At 33.8% G+C, this 24,378-nt stretch overlaps 1 protein-coding gene across 1 annotated transcript; it reads left to right on the top strand.

Annotated features, from left to right (window-relative positions):
- Nucleotides 1–3,496: 3,496 nt before the first annotated feature.
- Cox7b2 (cytochrome c oxidase subunit 7B2) lies at nucleotides 3,497–3,742 on the top strand. Its single transcript, XM_027937663.2, has one exon. It carries the CDS (start codon nucleotides 3,497–3,499, stop codon nucleotides 3,740–3,742), a length of 246 nt encoding a protein of 81 aa, XP_027793464.2.
- Nucleotides 3,743–24,378: the final 20,636 nt, after the last annotated feature.

Below are 24,378 nucleotides of genomic sequence, written 5' to 3'. Positions count from 1 at the left end.
TTTTACCACTGAAGTTTAAAATCTTAAGATACTTTATTATTGTTGTTAGACTGAGGTCTTTTTTTTGTTTTTCTGAACTGAATTTCAACATTCCTGTATAAAACAGATGACACAATATTTCCTTTTAATCCTCACAAGCTACATCACTCCCTTTAACTATTTATATTTATTTAGAACATAATTCTTTTATTGCCACAGGCATGAGGAATCTTTACTTTGTTTTTGTTATCTAAAGAAATCTGTCTGCTTCCATCTCTTTGTGTCTTTTCTCATCAGAAACCATCTGCTTTGAGAAGTATTTCCTTTTTCTGCATTATATTATTGAATTCCCCATTTTATATGCATATGTATTTATAGGTGTGTGTGTTACACACACACACACACACACACACACACCTAGGGTAATCTATTGGAACCCATAGATTTAGTTCATTGGGAAATAGGCTTAGGATTCACTGATCACACATTGATTGAAAAGGAGAGTCATGGGGAGTTAAGCAAAATGGAAAATTCCTCCAATCAGTGGATTTTACATATGTTTCATAAACAAAGATAGATATAAGTTAGATCTGAAGGCAACTGATGCCAACAAGGGAAGAATGAGAAGATTGCATTATTTAATTATAATATGAAGTGCTAACCACAAACACAGAAAGAGTTTGTAAGGACAATTCTTAACAGTAGGCACTTGCTGCTGCAAGAAAATTCAAGATGGATAGAAAAGAAAAGCCTCATAATGACAGGACTCACCAAAGAATGCACCAAACTACTAACTGATGCAATCACTGTTATAAGAGGCAAAGTATCTGAGTTTCAACTTAACATTGTGAAGATGGGAGTAATGCAATCAATGTGTCATAAAGCAGCAGGCATGAGTTGATGACCCACTAGAGGTCCTTTGGTTACCTGCCTTTCTAAAGTCCAAAAGTAGTATGTGCCATATGTGCTTTTGTGTTGAAGTAAGGCTACACCTGTCACAATCTGACCTACTTTACTTTCAGTTTACTATGAATTAAATTCAGATTTAAACTTTGGTGCCTTTTGGTGGAGAGGTTCACCACTAATTAGAAACATCTTTGAATATTTGGAACTTCAGAAAAAATTAACTTGTCTCTGTATTTGCCTTGTTTGTCACAATCATGAGGAGTACCACTTACCATATGGTAGGAAATTAAAGAGAACCTTAAGGTCTTATTTTCTATGCTGAGAATAAATTCTTTTGAGTTGGCAAATCTCAGTGAACAATTATAAGTTTGTAAATATTGACCTCAGGCCCTTTTATATCCATGTTGTCTACATTTAGGCCACAGTTAACATATGTCATTGCTAAAGGCTGAGCAGTTTGACAGCTTTCATGAAGAAAGGGAAATCAAGAGAATTCTTCAATCTGTTTCTACTTCTATATTTATTATTATAACTATAAAGAAATAAAATCATTAGAGCTATTACAAAACACACATATGATTTTGTTATTTTTTACTTACTTTTGTATTTATGTGGCTTCTTATGAGGATATCAATATTCATTTATACTTTGAATTGGTTCAAAAAGTTCTCTCTAGGCTTTTGTATCAATCTACTTTTCATGAAAATGTCGATCTCTTCCTCTCAGAGACCTTACAGTGTAACAGGAAAGAATAAAAAGATAACACCTTAATAGAATTATAAGGTGAACCATAGGCAAGGAGAAAATATTTTCAAAAGACACATCTGATAGAGGCATGTTATTCAAAATATGCAAAGGACTCTTAAAATTCAAAAATAAGAAAATGAACCATTTGATTAAAAACATGGATAAAATATTTGAAACAGGCACTTCAACAAGGAGGATATACAGGTGGCAAATAAATATATGAAAAGGTGCTCAGCATTATATGTCAGTTAGGAAACTGCAAATTAAATAATCTACACACCTCTTAGAATGATCAAAATCCCAAACATTAACATGCCAAATGCTATTAAGGAACTATAGGAACTTTCATTCATTGTAGGTGGAAGTGAAAAAAATATATATGTGCACAACATTTTGAAAGGCAGTTTGATAGTTTCTTACAAAATGAAACATACTATTACCATATGATTCAGTAATCACACTCCTTGGTATTTACCTGAATTCATCAAAAATTTATGTCTACATAGAAACCTGCACATAGATGTTTAGATTTTTTTTTACAATTGCCTGAAATTGGTATGAACCAAAATTTTCTTCTATAAAAATATGGATTAAAAAACCTCTTTGTCTAGCCAACCAATGGAATATTATGCAGCACTAAAAAGAAATGAACTAGCAAACCCTAAAAAAACAGGAAAGAAAAGTAAATGCATATCACTAAGTGAATGAAGTACATCTAATAAGGCTATATAATATATGATTCCAACTATATGACATTCTGGGAAAGGGTAAAACTGTGGAGTCAATGAAAAGATCAGTGGTTGATAGAATTAATGAACAACAAAGCATGAATAGAACACAGAGGGATTTTTAGGTAACAGAAACTATTCTGTATGTGTCATCATATATTTCTCAAAACCCATAGGGTATACAGCCCCAATAATAAGGCATAATGTAAATTGTCAACTTTCATTGATAATGATATATTACTATAGGTTCATCAATTACAACACTTATGTTTTTCTACTGGAAGATGTAGATATCTAAGAGACTGTGATTATATGGTGTTAGAGGGTATTTGGGAAATCTCTGTACTTTCAGTTTGATTTTACTATGAACCAAAACTGCTCTAAAAGAATAAAAGCTGTTTTTAAAAGATGATACTTCAAGTCAAATGCTACAAAAGAAGGGTTAAAAAGTGTGGCAGCCCAAGAAAGGGGATTTATTCAGCTTAGGGATGCTTGGAAAAGATTTCACAGGAGTAGTGACTTTATGCTGAAATTTCAAATGCCAACAGAATTTTTCTTGTAAAAAGGGGAAATTAAATGTTTAGGTATAGACAGAGCAGAAGAGAGAAGTAGGAGTTAAACAAGAAGAAGATAAAGCAAGATGTAACATATTTTGTGATTGCCTGATAATTCTGACTGAAGTCTGGAGTATATATTAGAAATGAGACTAGATTGTTAGATAATGGGCCACTTTGGATATGATTTTAAATAGCTATTTAAGCCTGTTAAAGTTGGATTCTATTTATAGAGCAAGCCATTGAACGTTTATGAAAAGTAGAAAAGCTAGCACTTATTGCATGTTTACTCAACTTCTTGTTGGACATTATTATCTCAGTTTGTCAAAGAGGAAACTGAGGCAAATAGAGGTAAAATAACTGACCCAGTTCATATAACTAACCAATAGCAAAGCTGAGATTCAAATCCAGACATCATGATACCAAAACTCTCATGCCTAACCACTGCTCCAAATGATGATACGGGCAAAACATTCAGAAAGCAAGGAATTGAATGCAGATCAGATTTCATTGCCCTTTTTGTTTGTTTTCCCAGGTCTCTAGACCAGTAACTGCAATCAACTGCAATCCTGTCATACCTTCATGATGTTTTCCTTGGCAAGATACGCATTCAGTAGTCTCAAAATTTGGAGAATTCAGCAAATTATGGCAAGACAGAGTCACATAAAACAATCACCAGATTTTCATGACAAATATGGCAACATAGTACTAGCTAGTGGCACCACTTTCTGTGTTGTTGCATGGGTGTTTTTAACTACACAGATGGGGATACAATGGAACCCATCTCCTGTTGGCAGAGTTACCCCCAAAGAGTGGAATAATCATTAATCATCACTATTATTATAATTCAGAATTGTTTCAAAGCCAATTTGTCTTTTGAGCACTGTTGCTCATTACAATGTATATGCTTGAAAAAAAATAAAATCTTTAAAGTCATAGAGAATTTTCATTTTAGTGCCTGAAAGCAATGCAGTGGGTCTAGATTACAGGATACTATGAATATATATATATATATATATATATATATATATATATATATATTTGTTTTTGTTTTTTGTTTTTTCGGTTCCAGAGATTGACCCTGGGGGTCCTTAACTACTAAGCCAAATTCATAGCCCTTTTTAATTTTTATTTTGAGATTGGTCTTGCTAAGTTGCTTAGAACCTCTAAGTTGCTTTAAATGGGCTTTGAATTTGCAATCCTCCTGCCTCAGCCTCTTGAGCTTCTTGGATTACAGGTGTGGGCCACCATGCTCAGCTAAATAACAAATATTTGAAAGTAGAACTAATAAAACATGTATTCTTCTATTTACTGAATTTATTATAATTTTTATCTATCTGCCTCTTTGCTTCTGTACTTCTTCCTTTGTTCCTAAGCCTGAACCCCAAACCCTAACACCATACATTCTGTTTTCATTGTAGCAGCAGAGTGATCATTTTAAACATAATCTATTGATGGCACTATTCACTTCAAAATCTAATAACTCCCCATTTCTCTTCAGAGGTAAAAGAACAAGAATTCTCTCTATAGGAGCTCCCTACATGTTGCATTGACAAGTTTACCTCCTGCATGCATATTTCCTGTATAGGGAATGCATGACTCCAGTTCTGTATGACTCACATTGTCATGTTATTTTGAGATTGCTTGACAGATCATCTTTTCAGGAAAAGGCGATTGTTTACTCTTTTTAAAATTACAGTTACAGTTTTGACCTGGCTTTCTCTATCCTGCTTTCTAACTTTATTTTGTTCTCTAGTATTTACATCATCTCACATCATATATTTTACTTACTTATTTATTTTTGGTGTGTAAAACTCATAGGAATTAGAATGTTTTTTTTTTTTTTAATCATTTTAACCCTAGAACAAGACCTGGTAGATAGGCTTTCACTTAGAAAAAATTAATGAATTAATGGGAGACTTAAGCTAATACAGAGTCCTTATTAATCTACTAATATGATTTTTTTCCACTGTGGGTTTCAATGATTACTGGAGAGAATATTATTGCCATTTTAGGAATTATCCTACTTTTGCATTTGTTATGAAGTGTCTCCCAACAAGCTCATGTTTATAATGTAAAAAATTTCAGAGGTGAAATGATTAGATTATGAGAGCTATAACCTCATGAGCTGACTAATTCATTTGATGGTTGATAGATTAATAATTCGAATGGATTACTAAGTTGTATTTATGTAGATGGGGTATAGCTGGAGAAGCAGGTTACTGATAACATGCCTTGGGAGTTATATGCTTTGTCCCTGGCTTCTCACACTCTAGCAGCCATGAGTCAAGCAGCTTTCCTCTGTCATTTCCTTTCACCATAATGTTTTGCCACACTCTATACCTAGAACAATTGAGTCAATTAACTGAACCTTTAAACCATAAGCCAAAATAAACTTTTCCTTCTGTAAATTGTTCTTGTCAGGTATTTTGGTCACACTAATGAAAAGCTAATACAGAAATTGGTACCAAGAAGTGGGGTCATTCCTGTGACTAATCTGATCTTGTGGTTCAAAAGTTTTGGAACTGATTTGTGGGAGAAGTTTGGAAAAGTCTGAAAATGCATGCTGGAGAAGCCTTAGATTTTTGTAATCAGAGCTTAATGGATGATTCTGGTGAGAGTTCAGAAGACCAAAATGCCTAGAGAAATGCAGACATTAAAGACTATGTTCATGACTTTTCAGGAAATGAGGACTCTGTTTGGAATTGGACTGTAGGCCATTCATGTTAAATTCTGGCAAAGAACATGTCTACATTTTCCCCATGCTCAGAGACTTTCTGTGAGGTTGAGTTTAAAGGTGATGGGCTAATTAACCAGATGAAGGAAATTTCAGGTAACACAGTATTCAGGCAGTGGCATGGGTATTTCTGGCAGCTTTTATCCAGGAGCAGAACTAGGATCAGAAAGCAGATTAATATATATATTTTTTTTAATTTGCAGTTTGTACAGAAAAGCAGACATAAGACTGGGACAAAGCAAGGCATGGTTGTTGATGAGATTACTGCCTATAAAGAGAATCTAAGTGTTTTGCATATAGACAATAGAAAAGGTGCCTTAAAGTCATCTCAGGAATCAACAAAACCATACCCATGTCAGGCTCAAGGGTATAAAAATGAAAACTCATTTAAGAGAACTTGGGGGGCACCTGGCTTACACAGAGGAACCTAGGAGGTATTTCACTAGGATTCATTTCACCATGTTTATCCACCCCAGTACTAGAAATTGCTGCAGTTGTGGTCAAGCTAGTGCTTCAGTTGATGGCAGATGTTGGCATCGTCCATTTGGTGCTGTTTCTTCAGGAACACAGGATGCTAGTTATAGCATCATGGAAGCTTCACAAAGCTTTCAAAAGAAAGCCTGGTGGAATCTTTATGGAAAGTCCTTGAGAGGGCAATATGTGAAACTGTAAGAAGGAAACTGAAGCTACCTTGGGACCCTGGGGATTAAGAGAGGCCTGTAATGAGGAACATCTACTGAGGTAGTTGCTATCTGCATACAGAGCCAGTTTAAGAGAGAGATGATGTGGGCTGCAGCCAGTAAGGCCATAGGGCAGGGCCTAAAGCTCAAGCTTTTTGGAGAGCACAGTTCACTTCCATTTGCCCCAGATGCTAGATATGGTGCTATAGGACCTAATGTTTACAGCTGATTTTCATTCTTGTTTTGGCATCATTCCTTCTATATCTCTCTTTCTCCCCTTTGGAAAGGGAATATTTAGTCTATGCTACTGTATATTGAAAATATACAGTATTTTATCTTTTTTGTTGTTGTTAATAGGGACTCATGGATAAGAGTTTGCTTTGAGATTTGGAGGACATTTTGGGCTTAAACTTTTGGGCAAATCTGAAACTCTTTAAAATTATGAGGACACTTGATGATTAATTAAATATCTCACAATTTTGCATTGTAAGATAAATGTGTTGTTTTGGGGTCAGGGATAGAATGTTATGGTTTGGATGGTGTCCCCAATAAACTCATGTTACATAATGCAGAGTTTTCAGAGATGAAATTATTAGGTTATGAGAGTTATAACCTAATAAACTGAATAATCCATTTAATTGATTAAAAATTTGAGTGGATTTGATAACTGTAGGCAGGTAGGGCATGACTGGAGGAGTCAAGTCATAGATAACTAGGGAAATGACTTCAGGGTTTGTGTTTTGGCCCTCCACCTCATCTTCTTTATTTACTTTTGGACTAACAGAAAGTGACAAGCTTTCCTCTGCCTTTCTCTTCCACCATGATGTGCTGCCTCATCTTGGAACTAAAGTACTGAGTACTGAAGTTGACTAACCATGGAATGAACTTATAAAACCATGAGCCCCCAATAAACTTCTCCTACTGTAAGTTTTTCTTGTCAGGTATTTTGGTCACAGCAACACCGAGATGAGTAACACAACCCCAAACTCAGTGGCTTAAAACATTTATTAACTCACAGTTTCTATGGGTCAGGAATCTGAGCATGGTTTATCTGGGTGCCTTGAGTATGGGATCTCATATTTCTACAGAGTGTCATAAAGTATTCTCATCATTTCAAAGCAAAACTGAGGGAGGATCCACATCCAAATTTACCTATATGATTGTTTGTCCTCAGGTCCTTGTTAGATGTTGGCTGGCTATGAAATCTTTGTTATGTGGATCTCTCCTTAAGGAAGCTCATGATAAATTACCTGATATCCATCAAAATTAGAGAGGATTCCCAAGGTAGAGGCCAATCTTTTTGTGGCTTCATCTTGTGGGTTAAAGTCTGTTACCACTCCACATTCTATTCTCCAGATATAAGCAATTAAATCAAGCCCATACATAAGGGGGTGGGTTTATACAAGGACATGATTACCTGATGGAAGAGATCATTGGGGGCTACCTTAAGGGATACTCAATTGCCAACAAAGACTTTCTCCTCCTGCTGTATGACCAACTTCAAGGTTAATATCCTCAACATCAAATATATCTATGTTAGTATAATTATTCTCAAGATAAAGGATATTACATGTCACCCTATCCCCAGTTTTTACTGTCTTGAATTCCTCCAGAATTCTTTGTACATGCAGAATTAGTAGGTTTTAGGGAATGCCCATATTAAGCTTTGTGGTATTTCTAAATTATTTTTGAAAGTGGTTAGAGTTCTCATAAGTTTTACTATTTTCTACTTTGATGAGGATGAAATAGTAGCTCATGTTTTTTTTTATTTTTTAACTAATTTTTATTTTTCTGATTATTTATGAGTTTGAACATCCTGTGTTACCTTTTCATTTTTTTCCTATTGTGTGACTTTTCTGTTTTTTTTTTTTTTTTTTTTTTGCTTACTTTTCTCTTTTGCTGGTTTTACTTATTTGTAGATTTTTTTTTTGTATATTCTGCATACCACTTAGATCAGTAAGAGTTTAATCAGGGAGGCAGAACCAGTATGAGTAGCATAGAATATGTGATTAATTATGGAATAATTAGAATGAGTGCAATTATGGGAGCTGGTAGAGAATCCTTTACAAGACTATTGCCTGTGTATCCAGTATAAAACAGATTGTCAGTACAGAAAAGCTTCATGTGAAGTGGGGGAAAGGTACAACCAACTGGAATTGGGAAGAATGCCCTGAAATCATGAAGCTGATTAGTTGTAATTAAAATAACTTGGATGACCTACCAGAGAATTTGTGCTCCTCACTATGGGAATACATATTCACCTGGCCAAGGACTCAGAAATGCTGAAGGAAAAAAAGTGGTGGGAGTTTAAATAGTTACAGGCCTAGATAGTATTTCTTATCAAAGAAACAAGCCAGATCAGCAAGAAATTACACAAGCTGCCATAGTGCTGGATGCTCTACACTAACCTCCTAATTGTAAAATTGTATTTCACATTCACTTGCACTATCTCATACGTTTTTCTCTTGTGGCTGACTCTAACCTGAAACCAAACAGGGAAAGGAACACTGGTGCTATGATTTGAATTTGAGTGTCTCCAAAAGTACATATATTAAAGGTGTGGTCCCCAAGATGGCCCTATGGAGAGGTGTAGGTCATAGTGGGAGATCCTTAAGTAGTTGAGGGCATGATTTAAGGAACTGTGGGATGCTATTCTCTCTCAGACTTCCTGACTGGTGATGTAGCTCTTTATACACATTCCATTCCTACCATGATGAGCTGCCATCTGGTGCTCTTACTAAAGCAATAGGTCTGCCCCATCCTGGACTTTGAACCTCCAAAGCTATAAGCTAGATTAAACTTTTCTTTTCATAGTTAGCTGCTTTTTATACTTTGTTGTAATAATTAAGGCTAATAAAACTGGGAAAATTAGTTTAAACTTACCTACATTGACACTTAGAAAGCTATTTTATGCTATGCCAACTTGACATTAGTACACAGTTATCCTATCCATACTTTCAATTCAAATGAAGGCAGCAGCAAAACATGTTTCCTTCTAAGATGATGCAACATTCTTTAAACTAAAAAAATACTGTCTTTATCCCCCCACCAAAAAATGTTACAAAGCCCTTTTAGGGTCAGGCTTTCACCTTCTAGTTTAATGTCACCATTGCTGTGATCCCTAAGAGAAAACTAAGATTTCTAGTCCCAGAAAGCCTACAGTCTGGGCAACAGAAGACAAACATTTCTGTGGATGTTTGGGTGTAAGAGTGAGAATAACCACTCTTATATTCACCTTTTATTTCCAGACCTACAAATCTGCCTCTGAGAATGTAAAGCATATCCAACATCCTAGAAGATATTAGTTCAGCCATGTAAGATGGTGTTAACCAATTGTTGCTATATGTATGGTTTAGACGTGATGTGTCTCCCTAAAGCTCATGTGTGAGACAGTGAAAGAAGGCATAACAGCTGAAATGATTGGGTTATAAAAGCCTTAACTCAATCAGTGAATTAATCCCTGATAGAGATTAACCCAGTGGTAACTCAAGGCTGGTAGGGTCTAGCTGGAAGATGTGTGTCATTGAGGGCGTACCTTTGGTGTACATACTTTGTATCTGGTATGTGTTGTCTCTCTCTCTGCTTCTTGGTGTGATGTCTTGAGCTGTGTTTTTTACCACACCCTTCTACCATGATGTTCTGCCTCACCTTGAGCCCCAAGGAATGGAGCCAGCCTTCTATGGACTGAGGATCTCTGTAACCATGAGCCCCCAAATAAACTTTTCCTCCTTAAAATTGTTCTTGTCAGGTCTTTTGTTCATAGCAGCAGTGAAGAAACTAAAATAAATTGATAACCAGAAGTGGGACCATTCTTTTAAAGAAAATCAAAGGAGACACAAAGACAAGATGCAGAGGCAAGAAAAGAAGTGGCTGCTCCTTCAAGCAGCCTTGTTTATCTCAAAAGTTACATAGCTCCTTAGTACCATGACTACATTATGATCTAGTATTCCTTTAATCCCAAGTGCTAGATAACTGAGATCAAGTCCAAGCTAACTAAAACAGAGTCCTTTGCTCCAAGGACATCACCATAGAAATTAGATAGTGTGCCTGTATATTTATCTTACTAGCTTCAAGGGGAAACTGCTGGGCATCCAAGTGTGGGAAACAGTGCCTGTTACCCGCCGATGTTTGCTCACCAGAGGAATGCTTTCCTGTACATTTCCGTGGTCAGAGTGCCTACATCTTGTTACTAACCTGACTGTGTGGTTAAGAAGCTTTTCTAGCTTTTTGGAAGTTGTGGGAGGAATTTTGAAAGTTTAGCAGTACAAGCTGGAAAAGTTTTAGATTGTTATAAGCAGAGCTTTATGGGCAATTCTGATGGGAGCTTAGAAGACCAAAATACTGATCTGTCTGTGGAGAGTAAAGAGTGAGCTCATGAGGTTTCAGAGGAGGAAGACTCCTTTTGACTAGAGACTATTTATATTTGTCCTGGCTAAGAAGTTGTCTTCATTTTGCCTATGTCCTGAGACTTTCTTTGGGGATGAATTGATAGGTGATAGAATTATTAATCTGGCAGAAGAAGTTTCTAGACAGCATAGTATTCAGGCAGTGGCATGGTTATTGCTTGCAGCTTTTAGTAAAGTTTGTTGTGATATTCAGGAGCTGAGAGCAGAGCAGAAATATTTGAATATCTTGGACTTGAAAGGTAGGAGTAAAACTGAGACTGTGATTATTAAAGACTTTAAAGCCTCTAAAGAAATGCTAAAGACTTTGACCAGAGACAATAAGAAAAATGACTTGAGTGCATCTCAGGAATTGGCAGGAACATACCCATCCCAGCCTCAAGGGAGTAAAAGTAAAAATTCCTTGGAGAAGAGTCTAGTTGGGCACTCTTCTTGCATTGGGCAGTCTACAAAGTGTTTTTACCATGCTCAGGCTCCCAGAAGCTGCCTAAGTGGCCATGATCCCTGGAGACTTGTCTATTGATCCTATTGATCGAGATGGTGGCAGACCTTGGTGTCACCCACATGGTGCTGTTTCTGCATGATTTCAGGATGCTGGAGTTAGAGAATCATGGAGGCTTCCACGAAAATTTCAAAGGAAAAATGGCAGACCAGCCATAGTCCCTGCAGGCAGCCCCTGAGAGAAGTGTAGATGAAGCCAAAGCCAAAGTGGAGACCTCCAAGATTAAAAAATGCTGTTTTTGTGGAATATTAGGAAAGCTGCAGGAATAGAGCAGAGACAAGACAACAGAGAGGCAATGTGAGCTGCAATTAGCAAAGCCACAGGGGCGGAGCTCCATAAGCACTTTGGAGAGAGAAATCATGATGCCAATGTGCTCCATGTGCTGGACACAGAACTACAAGACTTGTTTGCCCAACTGGATTTTCATTTTGCTTTGGTCCCATCCCTTCTTTCTATGCCCCTACTTTTCTGAATGGAAATATTTACTCTATATCTTTATATGTTGGATACTTGTAAATTGCTATTGATTTTTATAGAGGTTTATGATGTAAGACTTTGGACTTGAACTTTGGGAAATCTTGGAACAGCTGCAACTATGTGGACTCTTGGAAATTGACTAAATATATTTTTCACTGTGAGATGAATATGAGCTCTTGGACTATCCTCCAAAATCTTATGTATGAGACAAGGTAAGAATATTCAGAAGTCAAATAATTTGGTTATGAGAGTTTAACCCAGTCATTGAATTAATCCATGAGAGGGATTAACTGAGTGGTAATGGAAGGCAGGTAGGGTGTGGCTGGAAGAGATGGGTCATTGCAGGCATGCCTATAGGTATATACTTTATATCTGGTGAGTGGAGTCTCTCTCTCTGCTTCCTGGTGTGATGTCTTGAGCCTCTTCCCTTCATCATACTCTTCCACATGATGATCTGTCTCACCTTGGGCCCTAAGGAATGGAGCCAGCCTTCCATGGAGTGAGGACCCCTGAAACCATGAGCCCCAAAATAAACTTTTTCTCCTTAAAGTTGTCCTTGTCAGGTCTTTTTGTCACAGAAGTGAAAAATCTGACTAAAAACCTATATCTAACACTTCAAAAGGTTGTTACACTGTTTTATCAGTGATTGAAAACATGCCACTACTTGATTCCCATAGCATGAGTACATCACTGCATTTCATTTGTTATAAAATGATTTTCTTAATCAGAATCAGGAATGAATAGCCTAACATGATGCTGAATAAGGTATGTTTCAAGTCCATGGATGACAGTGGTTCATAGAAGATTTATAGAGATAAAAGTTAAATCTACTTAATGTGTATTAAAAGGAGAACAAAGTGCTGCCTTTTCCATGATAGAATTGGTTTAATGTAATCAACTCAGTACTGATGGTTTTCTCTTCCTCAGAGAATGGTACCAAATGTAGGTACAGTGTTGGTCTGTCCATTTGGCTCAGCAATGGCTATAACCAGACTAGCTCTCATGAGTGTAAGTCTGCATTGCACAGCTGATATGTAACATTAATCCTTGCTGCCATGGTAACTCTTACCTCTGAGACACTATGAAAACACAGGGTGGCTAGGAAAGCTATAATAATGGATCATCATGTCCACCTCATTATTAAGATGCTTCTCTGCTGAGTATCTTTTCAGTGAGCATTTATTTATGTGGGACATGAATATTATCTCTGCACTCATTTGTTGAAATATATTCATACAATTCATTCTCAGACTTCTTATTACCAATTTTCTAAGAGTTCCTTCTAATTCTCTGACCATCCTATCAAGTTATTAGCTTGTACTCATGATTCCGTGTATAATTGTCCTTCTGACTATCTTTCCTTCTAGAGAGGAAGAACAATTGTACAGCTCTTCAGGAAAAAAAATCATTTTCCTTCAGGATCAAACCTGATTTTTTTCTTCTTTGGAAAGCTTATAATAACTATCTATGGGGTTATAGATGGACATGCCTGTAATCTCTAGTTTTAAAACTTTCCTGAACAAACAATTTGTAAACAACGCATTCAAGACTCAAACCAAGATCTCTTTTGGCTTTAGAACCTGTTATTTTCCTTTCCTTTCCTTCCTTCCTTCCTTCCTTCCTTTCTTTCTGTTTTAGAGCATTATAGTAAGTAATTTGGTTCATTTTGACAAAATCATACATGCAAGGAATTTTATTTCAATTCCCACGCTGCCTCCTTCTTCCCCTACTCCCTTCTCCTATTCTCCTATTCTCCTTCCCCTGCTCTACTGGTCTTCCTTTCACTCCTTTATTTACTTAATTTGTACTTTCTACAAATAAATAAAGGTGAAATTCCCTTTGGTATCTTTATATATGCATATAACATGATTTTTAAAATTAAATCCAAAGTTTCCTCTTTCCTGTCCTTATTCCCTCCCTCTTTCTATCTATCTTCTGCCCTACTGATCTTCCTTATGTATTTGTGATATCCAATCCCCACCATTACCTTCTTTCCCTTATTTTGCATGTGAGAGAAAACATTTGAACCCATTTCCATCTAATTACTAGCAGATTTCATTATTTCCTTAATCTTTATAGCTGAGTAAAACTCTATTGAGAATATACATCTGTATTTTTGATCCATTCATCTATTGATATTCATCTGGACTGATTCCATAATTTGGCTATTGTGAATTTTGCTGCTGTGAATATTTAAATGGCTGATTCTTTTGAATAAATAACAAGGATGGGATTGCTGGGACATATGAGCATTCCATTCCTAGTTTTTTGAGGAATCTTTAAAATGTTTTCCAGATTGGTTGTATTAGTCTGCAGTTTCACTAACAATATATGAATGTACCCTTTCCCCACATCTTCACCAGCATTTATTATTATTTGTGTTCTTGATAATTGCCAGTGTGATTGGAGTGAAATGAAATCTTTGTGTACTTTTGATCTGCATTTTTCTGATTGATAGAGATGTTGAACATTTTTTCATATATTTGTTGGCCATTTGTGTTTCTTCTTTTGAGAAATGTCTATTTAGTTCTTTTGCCCGTTTATTGACTGGGTTGTTTTTATTATGACTTTTAGTTTTGAGTACTTTATGTATTCTGGATATTACTCCCCTGTTAGAGGAGCAGCAGGCAAAGAATTTTTTCCCATACTTTAGATGTTCTCTTCATGCTTTTAATAATTTCATTTATTGTGCAAAAAGCTTTTTAATTTGATGGCACCTCACCTATTGATTCTTGGTTGTATTTCTTGTGTCTTAGGAGTTTCTGCTAAGGAAGTTGGTTCCAGCACCTTTGGGATAGAGTATTGGCTTTACATTTTCTTCCAGAAGTTGCAAGGTTTCTGGTTTAGTTCCTAAGTATTTGATCCATTTTTATTTGAATTTTGTACAGGGTGAGAAATAGGGATCTAATTTCTCATCTTACAAATCAATATTCAGCTTTCCCAGTACCATTTGTTTAAAGGCTGTCTTTCTTCCAACATATATTTTTGACACCTTGTCCAGTATCAGTTGTAAAAATTTGGATTTGTCTTTGTTCTTCTGTTCTATCTACATGTTTGTTTTTATGCTAATATCAGTTGTTTTGTTACTGTAGTTCTATAATATAATTTGTGATTGCATATTGTGATTATCTCCTGCCTCACTCTTCTTGTTCAAAATTTATATGGCCATTTTGGGTGTCTTATTGTTCCAAATGAATTTCATAACTTTTTTCTAATTCTTGTGAAGAATGTCATGGTATTTTGATGAGGATTACATTGAATTTTTATATTTATTTTGGTAGTATGGTTATTTTTACAATATTAATTCTGACTATTCAAGAACATGAAAAGTCTTTCCACCTTCTAAGATCTTCTTTAATTTTTTTCCCTATGGTGTTCTATAATTTTCATTGTAGAGATCTTTTACCTCCTTAGTAGAACCTGTTCTTTTCCTTCCAAGCTACACTGTTTACCAGTATTTCTTCACATGTAAGTTGAAAGTTGTAATAGAGGATTGAATAAGGAGCTAGAAAGAGAATCTGATTTTTGTGAAAGTTATGGGAATAAATAAGATTCTGAAAAGAATGTACCAAATAGGAACTGGTGGTAAGGTATGAGTGTGACATGTAATAAGTATTTTAAAATCATAGTTACTTTTTTTCCTTAACTTTATCCACAATATTTGCTTATTTGAAACTGGAATTTAAATCAACTTCTTTAGACTTACATATGTATATGCGTGTGTGTGTGTGTGTGTGTGTGTGTAGAGAGAAAGAAAATGTGTATGTTTTAATGTCTGTCTATAAAAATAGAAGTAAATATGCATACCTATATACACATATTTCTTCCAAGCACAATAATATTAAGCAACATGTGTGTATATATTCCTTAAAATAATTCTTATGTATAGATTTTTTGGCCATTGGTTTCTTATAATCAAAGTTCGATATTAAATCTTACTATTCCTAACCTTTCTCAAAGTTAATTATACTCAGACCATATTTAAAATATTGGATGCAAGCCATTTTGTTGTTTTCCAGAAAACTTACCAACCACAACATTATTCTTACATTGTCCTACATACTTCTTGGAAAATTATATTATTATATATTATTAATAAAATATACTATTTGATAGTTATTGAACATATTTGTTTGCTCTCATACAAGATGGAGAATTAGTTTTAACACATGCTATTTTTTAATTGGAAACTGGTCTACTGGAGGTATGTTTTACTACTGAGCTCTAAGTATGAATAATAGGTAGAAAGTGAATAATTAAAATTCATCATAACCATGTGCATTTACAGTTGGTATAGGACAAAATGTTTTCTCCTTTGAAATTTACAGTATTTCTGTAAATTCCATTAACTGTTCATTTACTCTGTTGACTAGATATATACCCACTATTAGCTATGGGTTGGTTAAATGACATGGAGGTCAGTTAAACATGGAGATAGAAATCAAATACACACCTCTTGGTTTTTAGTTGATTGCTCCATTAGAAAATTCACAAACTTTCCAAGAAAAGATAGCACTGTTCTTATCCTGAGAGATGATGTTTAAGTGATAGATAAATGGTGTGGCTGCATGCCAACTATTGGGAGAATTGGAAAGAAAAAAGTCACACTAGTTAGTAGGGCCAAGTGGATGATATTTATTTCATCACTCTGATTTGTGTGCAACCAATTTAATGGGATTTAAATATGAAATTCAGTTCTTACTTCATGAAACCATCTAATCAATAATTATAAGACCTGCCTAACTAACCATATGAATTTTGGTCTCAGGTATAAATAAATATAGATATAGAAAAGACATAGATCTTTGTCATAGAATTTTTTCCCACAAAGTTTTTTTCTTTTACTGATTTAACGGGTGCTGTATGATATCTTTAAAGATGTGATATAAGAAATGTGAATTTGAGATTGCAAACCAGTTATTAGTAACAGTTGCCAAAATAAAGAGAGGTAAGTGCTGATTTTGCATTGTTTAATTATCCTGATAAGTATCATGATAGGTATTAAAACTACAGAAAAGTGCATATATGTATGACATAATCATAAAATCTTTCATGTTTGATATTAACAGCAATTATTTTCATGAGAGGGATGCCATTAATTTAAGCAGTATTATTTATTTTCCAGTAACCTTTTACATTACACGAAAATCTGCAACTTCATTTTCTTCCCCTATCTGGAAACCATAGAAACCAATGTGAAATTATAGCTAAGAAGTTCGTCACTGGGCTATCTCAAGCTGATCTCCATGGAAACATTTCACATTTTCTTGAAATGAAAAATCTTCCAATCAGAAACATAACCATAACTGATGGGTATCTGACAAATATAACAACAAGAATAAAGAAGTATATGGATATTTTATTTGATAATATATGCAAAAGATTTTAAAAACTACTTCATAAATAAATGGTAAATATGATGCCAACTACAGAAATAAAGTAAAACACAGTTTTGAAAATAACACTTTGCCTATTATTCCTTTTACATATTGCTCTTTTTAGATTTTTGCATTAAAGAAAATTTCCTAAAATAGTATAGACTTTGGATTCAGAAAGATCTGTGTTCAGAGCCTAACTCAGCCCAATGGCTATCTAGCTCATCTTTCCTATTTTCTTATTGTTGAGGGCAATAATAACTAAATTACAGAATTTGCTCCAAGATTACATGAGTTAAGATAAATGCTTAATAAGCAGTTGTCCATATTTATCTGATAAAGCAAATTAATGAATGATGGAAGTATTGATGATGACAGTTACAGCTCTGCAATGAATGGTTATTCAAAGCTAGTCTTGTTCTATGAAATAGATATTAAATATGGACACCACATTCTCTAATAGTTGAGAGCTCCAACCATGAAGTTAACTTTGAAATATAGCTAATATCCAAAATTTCACTTTTAAACTGTTGTTTGGCACTTGTGTCATATGAACTAGGATAAGGAAGAAACTTGTTCATATTGTAGATTTTTACCTAACAGGTTTATTTATCATATTTTAAATATTTTCTTGAATTGCATATAAAAATGTAGTGTCCATTTGAATATAGATTTCTGTCACATAAAAATTCATACGGTAGTATACATTTGCCAAGAATTATTCATGACAAATGTAATATTACAATAGACTTCACTGAGTGTGAGGACATGCCCTTATGAGAGAAAAGTGACACGCCCTCCCAACAACAACAACAACAACAACTCAGGAGCATGCTGACCTATTGTGCAAAACCATAGATGGAATTTTCTGTCCTGTATATAACTTTCTTATCCTCTTTACCTATCTTTTTAATTTTTTATCTCTATCATTCTATACCTGTCTCCTAGTCTCTTTGTTTCTCCCCTTCTCACCCCATCTCTGCCTTTTCTCTCTCCCTGTCTCTATCACTAAATCTATATGGTGAAATCTGATTAAACTAAATGCATGTATGATGGGATTAATATGTTACCATATAGACAATATTAAAATTAAGCAAAAAAATTAAGTTTTTTCTGCTGCAACAAGTGAAGACTAATGGATTATGACCAACTTCCAAGGCTGTGTTCAGAATTTGATTATTTTTAAATATGAAAGCAATGAGAACATATATATTTTTGTGGGTTAATCACAGGTATTCACAAAAGTATTCATAATACATAATTACTACATTAATTATAGAATTTCTCCAATTACTAATTTGAAGGAAGCACTGACATTTCAAGTCATATAATTTATACTTACCTCATGTATTTTAACCATGTATTTTTCAAATTATGCTTACCTTAGGTTAAGATAGGTTTATAGTTAAAACACAATTTCAAACACATTATAGTTGCCACCACAACTTTTTGCCTTAATGAAACATTCAAATGCTAGTATGTAAGAGGGACATATATTAGGAATAACCTCAAATTCACTCTAAATTCTTCTTTTTATCTCTATGTCTACCTCTAAATCATTTGTGAACTTGCATTCCCAACTATTACTACTCTAGTAAAAAAGTAGGCAGATTATTACATTATTACTGTATCATCTGCTATTATGAGAATGGTGGTGATGTTCACAGATCAAGCTGCCAAAATAGTTTACCTCATCCATTCTCTAAGTTGTAATACCAAGAGTTTTTTTTCAATTCCAGTAATTCTATAAATTACTCTTCAAAAATACTGAATAAGTAGTAGAGGCTATTATTTCCATTTCAATGAGATAAGACTTGTGACCTCACACATGTCAAAAAAGTTATTTGCTTGTTAAGAACTACTCCCTTTCACACATAAAAGTGTAAATTCAATTTGTTAACAGATTTCCAAAGTATTGTTCATGAAAGCCAAATAAATTTGAACTACGCTTCTGTCATTTTCCCACTATGATGATATGGAATGACTTTGATGAGCATGAAAATTGTTTGATACAATTTTTAAAAATAATAATTTTACTTTTTATGATGGAACAAATTGCATTAAAATCTGGTTAATTAATGAATCTAACCAACAAAATAAAGATAGAGTTTCTTTAGTTTCCTAAATATTGTGCAACTTCACTGTGCTTAGTTCTTTTGTTATTACCTAAAAAAAGGAAATTTGGGATATTTATGTAAAATAAAACATGCTGCTAATACATTTTAAGGGAAATTTCTCTGGCAATTGTAAGAAATATACTATTCACAGCTTTTTCTGATATTCACATAAAATTTTAAAGTAGAACTTTGTTTATTTATCATATAAAGTAATGGTTTGGACTGAAAGTTTGATCCCTTCAATTAATCATGAGGGCTGTAGCCTTACCAATGGATTAATCTACTGATGGAGTCATAATTTAATGGGCTATGGGGAAGTGGTGGGAACTTACAAGTGGAACCTGGATGAAGGAAGTAGATCTTGGGGCATATATTTGAAGTCTTTATTTTGTTATGGACCCCTTTTTCTCTGTCTCTCTGCCTCTGGCCACCATGAAGCGAACAGCTTTGCTTTCTACTACACACTCACCACCGTGATGTTCTTCCTCACTATGACCTAGAAACAAACCAGCCAAATGACCATGAACTGAAACCATGAGCCAAAATAAACCTGTATTCCTTTTAAGTTATTTTTCTTATGTATTTTCTCACTGCAATAGAAAGTTAACATACTTACACTTATTCAACTAATAGACTGTTTTGTGTTCTTTACCCTTTATAAATTAATAATGTTTTGGATAATTTTATGAATCCTCCACGAATGCAAGATTATTAACTAGTTTGTGGAACAGAATTTTAGAATTCAAAATGGTTGTGGGGAAAAAGTGGTAAAACAAAAAAAGTAGCCTTTTTATGAATCATTTCCAAACTTGAGCCATATTTTATGCATGTTAATTTGAACTGATTATTTAATAAAGCTAAATTGTTGAGCCTATCTCTTTTTGGACCCATAAACTTGATAATTTTTTCTATAGTTAGTTAGATACAGTAAGATAAAATTAAAGAGGAAAAAAGTATACACAGTATGAACAAATAAAATTTTATTTTTGTTTTATTTACCACTCCAGTTTAGGCAAACAGTTCATGACAGTAGATTGCACTGAATATAGCAACAACTTTCATAAAAATAAGCCACAGGATACTCAAGGACAAAGAGGAGGCATTGACAAAAGGAAGAGAATTACACCTTTCCTCAAGCCAAAAAGATAAGTTTTCATTTTCTTCCAAAATAGTGTGGTTATAAAAGTCCTACTAAATAAGATTGCATACATGTATATAATTAAAGCAATATATTCTATTAACTGTCTACATTGCAACTTAAAAAAAATCCCTAATCATAAAACAGAAAGCCTCTTCCATCAGAATTTTAAAAAGAATACAAAGATAAAACTCTGTAATAGCTTAGGGCGCCATTTTGAAAATTACCATAATATGCCTGTCTCTTCTTCTGGTGTGGTCCCCACCAAGGCTATGGGATAGAAGGACAAACACGACAATGAGGGGGAAGCAGAGGTGCAGTTACTAGGTTAGAAGGGGCAGCAGAGCAGAACTTGCTATGACTCCTGGCCCTCCATACCCCAGAAAGGAGACAGTGAAGGAGCAACTGACCTGAGAGAACATTTATACCTATATTAGAGGAATTGTAGAGAATGCTATCAATAACTTTTTGTTTTTCCTAAGGTTGATTAGTATCCAGCTTTGCTCTGAAGCAATTGTAGTAAACAGGGTTTAATGTCTTCTATCATTCAAATGGTGCTGATACTGGGGAAAAATACATTGAGTGAAAGGAGCAATACCTACATAATTTCCCAGTTAGGGCCTCTTAATAGAAAGAAGTTAATTAAATAGTTCCTTGCATAAAAGAAGTGATAATCATCCCAATAGATATGTGGACATATAAGCAATATGAAAAGGCAAGTGAAAAAAACAATGATTTCCCAACACTTCAATAACTGATCCCATTGACACCACAGTGCAGGAAATGTTGGAGAAAGAATTTAGAACTTTTGGATTTAAAATGTTGAAAGAATTAAAAGATGATGTAGAGAATGAATTTTAAAAAACAGGAAGTGAAAATGATTTCAACAAACAGAAAGAGCTAAATGGAAATCCTGGAAATGACTCTGTAAATCAAATATGAAAAGTCAGTGAAAAAACTCAAAAGTATATTAGACCATGTTGATGCTAAATCCTCAGATCTTGTAGACAAAATAAAGTTGACAATAAAGAAAAGATGTTAAGAGAGCATGACTATAACATTCAAGAAATTGAAAATAACATTAAGAGAGCAAACTTTAAAATTATTGGGGTAGAAGAAGGCTCCAAAAAGCAAAATAAAAGAATCCAAAATCTTTTTCAATGAAAGAATATCAAAATATTTTCCAAATCTTGGAATGAACTGGAAACCAAATACAAGAAACATCAGAACCCCAAATAGGAAAAACCAATAAAGATCTTCTGTATGACACATGATAATGAAAATGCCTAATAAGTATAGAATTTTTAAAACCATAAGAAAAAAACAGAAAGTCACATTTATATATGTCAAATCAGATTTCAACTGATTTTTTATTACAGTCCCTAATAGTTAAAAGGGTTTGGAATAATACATACCAAACACTGAAAGAAAAGAGGTTCCAAATGAAATCACTATATCCAGCAAAGATATTCTTCAGAATTAATGAGGAAATAGAAACCTTCCATGATACGCCAAAATTTAAATAATTCATAACGACTGTTTGCACTATAAAATATATTTCTTGCAGAAAAAGTTATAAAAATGGAAATGAACATAGTTATAAACTGTACTAGATGAATAGTCAAAGGAGAATTAATTCTGAATTGAGCATTAGAAATAAATCAAAATGGCAGGAAATAAAAATCATCTCCCTATATAGAATAAAATTGAATGTAAATGGTCCAAATTTTCTAATCAAAAGACCTAGATGACCAGATTAGATTAAAAAATAAGAATCTATCATATATTATTTACAAGAGACTCATCTTATAGGCACAGTCATTGAGACTGAAGGTGAAAGGATAGGAAAAGCTATACCATGAAAAATGGAAGCCAAAAGCAAGTAGGTGTAGCTATTTTCATATCATACAAAGTAGACTTCTAAACAAAATTAATCAGAAGAAACAAAGAATGTCACTTCATATAAAAAGATTCATCCAAGCAAGATATGATGATATAAATATTTATGTCCAAACAATGCATCTATGTATATAAAACCATTCTCAATATAAAGAAAAAAGTAGAGTACAATACAATATATTGGTTAGTGTCAACACTGTCTCACCATTGAATAGGATATCTATGCATAATCTAAGTACAGATTCTTTAGAGATTAAACATACTACTAAACAAATGGACATAACAGGCATCTATAGAATATTTCACCCATCAACAACTGAGTCCACTTTATTTCTCAACAGATCATTTAACTTTCTCTAAAATAGGTCATATTTTAGGATAGAAATAAAATTTTAACAAACACACAAAATAGATAATTCATTGCATCATAATCTTATTAGATCATAATTGAATTAAACTAGAAATAGAAAAGATAAAAAATAGAAATCATTATAGAACCTGGAGATTATATAATGTTCTTTTGAATAAAGAATGGATCACAGAATAATTCAGGGAAGAAATAAGTTGTTAGAAACAAATGAAAATAGAAATACAACATATCAAAATTTCTGGGATAGTATCAAGGCAGTTAAATAAGAGGAAAATGTATGACATTAAGTTTTTACGTTAAAAAATAGATTCCAAATAAATGATAATAATACACCTCAAGTTCATAGAAAAAGTACAAACTAATTCCAAAATCCTAGAAGATAGAAAATAATTACAATCAGAAATAAAATTAATAAAATTGATAATAAAAATACAAAGTATCAATGAAACAATTTTTTGTTTGAAAGATAAAGAAGATTGATCAGCCCTTAGCCAAACTAACCAAAAGAAGCAGAAGACTCAAATCAACAAAGTAGAGATGAGAAAGGAGACATCACCATAGATAATTCTGAACTCCAGAGGATCATTAGAAATAATTTTGAAAATTTATTTTCCAATACACTAGAAAATCTTGAAGAATTAACAAATTCCTAGAGATCTATGACCTACCCAATTTGAACCATGAAGATACAGTTACAGAAAAACAGACTAATAACAAGCAATGAAATTGAAGCACCTATTAGAAACCTTCCAGGGAAGAATGGTTCTGGGCTTTTCTTTTCTGGAAAGTTTCTAATAGCTGCTTCAATTTAATTGTTTGGTATTAGCTGGCTTAAATTTTCATATACATTTGCATATAAACAATGGAATATTACTCAGCCATAAAGAAGAATGAAATTATGGCATTTACTAGTAAATGGATGGAACTGGAGAATACTGTGCTATGTGAAATAAGCCAATCCCCCCAAAACCAAAGGCCAAATGTTTTCTGTGATGTGAAAATGCTAATTGACAATAAAGTGGGGATGGATTAGGGAAGAATAGAAGTACTTTGGATTAGACAAAGGTGAATGAGAGAATGGAGGGAGAATGGGAATAGGAAAGATAATAAAATGAATCAGACATTTCTCTTCTATGTGTATATATGATTACATGACCAATGTAATTCTACAGCATGTATGAACAGAAGAATGAGAACCTATACTCCATATATGTATACGTCAAAGTACATTCTATTATCATGAAGTAATAAGAACAAATAAAGAAAGAAAAGCTCAGGACCAGAATGATTCTCTGCCAAGTCCTACCAGGCCTTTAAAGAAAAACTAATGCCAACCCTCCTCAAATTATTCTATGAAATAGAAAAGGAAGGAACATTGTTGATTCTATGAAGCCAGAATTATCCTCATAACAAAGCCAGACAAAGATACAGCCAGGAAAGAAAACTTCAGGTCAATATCCATGTTGAATATATATGCAAACACCCTTAATAAAATGTTGGCAAACCACATTTAAAGAACACATAAAAATGATAGCGGACTATGATCAAGTAGGTTTCATCCCAATTATGTAAGGTTAGATCAATATATGCAAATCAATGAATGTAATTCAACACAAAAATAGACTTAAGAACAAGAATCATGTGTTTTTTTCAATAGACACAGAAAAAGTATTAGACAAAGCACAGCATCTATTCATATTTAAAACACTAGAGAAACTATGAATAGAAAGGACTTGAAATACTGTCAAGGCTATATATGATAAATC

This window comes from Marmota flaviventris, chromosome 7, assembly GCF_047511675.1.
Source record: "Marmota flaviventris isolate mMarFla1 chromosome 7, mMarFla1.hap1, whole genome shotgun sequence".
In the NCBI taxonomy this organism is placed as follows: Eukaryota; Metazoa; Chordata; class Mammalia; order Rodentia; family Sciuridae; genus Marmota; species Marmota flaviventris.
The sequence above is the reverse complement of the archived record's forward strand: the minus strand, read 5'-3'. Positions and strand labels throughout refer to the sequence as shown.

Coding starts and splice junctions, on each gene's coding strand:
- Cox7b2 (XM_027937663.2), top strand. CDS start 3,497: ATGATGTTTTCCTTGGCAAGATACGCATTCAGTAGTCTCAAAATTTGG.